At 44.3% G+C, this 1206-nt stretch overlaps 1 protein-coding gene across 1 annotated transcript in view; it reads right to left on the minus strand.

The window, feature by feature from the left end:
- Positions 1 to 343: 343 nt before the first annotated feature.
- The window catches only part of LOC134437403 (E3 SUMO-protein ligase ZBED1-like), a 2182-nt gene continuing 1319 nt past the window's right edge, over positions 344 to 1206 (minus strand). The window contains exon 2 of the mRNA XM_063186893.1: positions 344 to 1206. This exon is cut by the window's right edge and continues 198 nt beyond it. Coding sequence (XP_063042963.1) covers positions 344 to 1206 — 863 coding nt within the window.

Raw genomic sequence — 1206 nt, forward strand, 5'->3', positions numbered from 1 at the left:
AAAATGAAAATATATATGATTCTTATCTATTAAAAAGATACATTTCTTCCTCAAATTAAATTTTCGAATCCCTCGTATAAAATTAAAATGTACTTCTTAGTGCAAAAAACATTCGACTGAGCTATAGAACCAAGGCAGCTTTCAAACAGTATTAGTGCAATTTACTTGCAAACCTCAAGGACAAAAAAGTGAACCATAGTGCAATATAACATAAAATATAATTTAACAAAATATAATTTAACAAAAAATGTAAACACAAAATTGAAAATTACTTAACACTTACTTAACATTGCTTAACAATATGAAAATGAGGTAGAATGAACAAACCAAGTGCAATGCACATTCATGGGAGGTTTTTAGCCAGAAAGACAAGCCTGTCTACATTATCCGGCTTCAGTGCCGCCCTGTGGCACGTGACAATATTGCCACCAGTGCTGAAAGCCCTCTCTGATGGAGCACTGGTGGCCGGAATGCACAAATACTTCCTTGCCAGGCTTGCCACTCTTGGGAAGTTTGGCTCATGCAGCCTCCACCAGTCTAACGGGTTGGCCTCCCCATCAACCTCCAGTGCATGCAGGTAGCTTTGGAACTCAATCTCAATGGCTTCTCTGTCAGGGCGAGCAGCTGGGCCGGGAATGGAATCCTTTTTGAAAAAGCTGCCCAGACTGCGCTTCATCCGCTTAGCCTCGACAACTTCAGCAGCATCAACAGCATCAGCAGCCTCTGTGCTGCTATGTGGTGGTGAATGTGTGGATGATGAAGCTTGGGTGGATGGTGATTGTGCCTGTTTTTCCAAAAGGGCCTGCATTTCTGCCATTGCTTTTGCTTTGATGTAGGCTTTGCGGTTGTCTGCAACATATGCCATCTTGAAGCGTGGGTCGACCAGGGAGGCCATATCCAGGAGGTCGTCGGTGGCAGGATCATCATATTTGTCATTCAAGTATTGCAGAATGCCCCCCTTTATACGCTTTGTTACTGTGGTGTCATCCTCTGCGGAAGCCAGAACTGTGGTGTTGAGGAGATGAAGCACCGGTTTTAGATATGACACACTGACGTATTCTTCACCAGACAGTGCATCAGTAAACTCCACGAGAGGACTCAGGGCCCTGTTGACCGATTCCAGGCCATCAAGGTCCTGCCAAGATGGAGCCAGGTGCCTGGTTTTTTTATCCTCTTTGAGGACCTGTGTAATGGCTTTCTCTTGCT

The sequence above is a fragment of the Engraulis encrasicolus genome, chromosome 21 (assembly GCF_034702125.1).
Source record: "Engraulis encrasicolus isolate BLACKSEA-1 chromosome 21, IST_EnEncr_1.0, whole genome shotgun sequence".
Classification (NCBI taxonomy): Eukaryota; Metazoa; Chordata; class Actinopteri; order Clupeiformes; family Engraulidae; genus Engraulis; species Engraulis encrasicolus.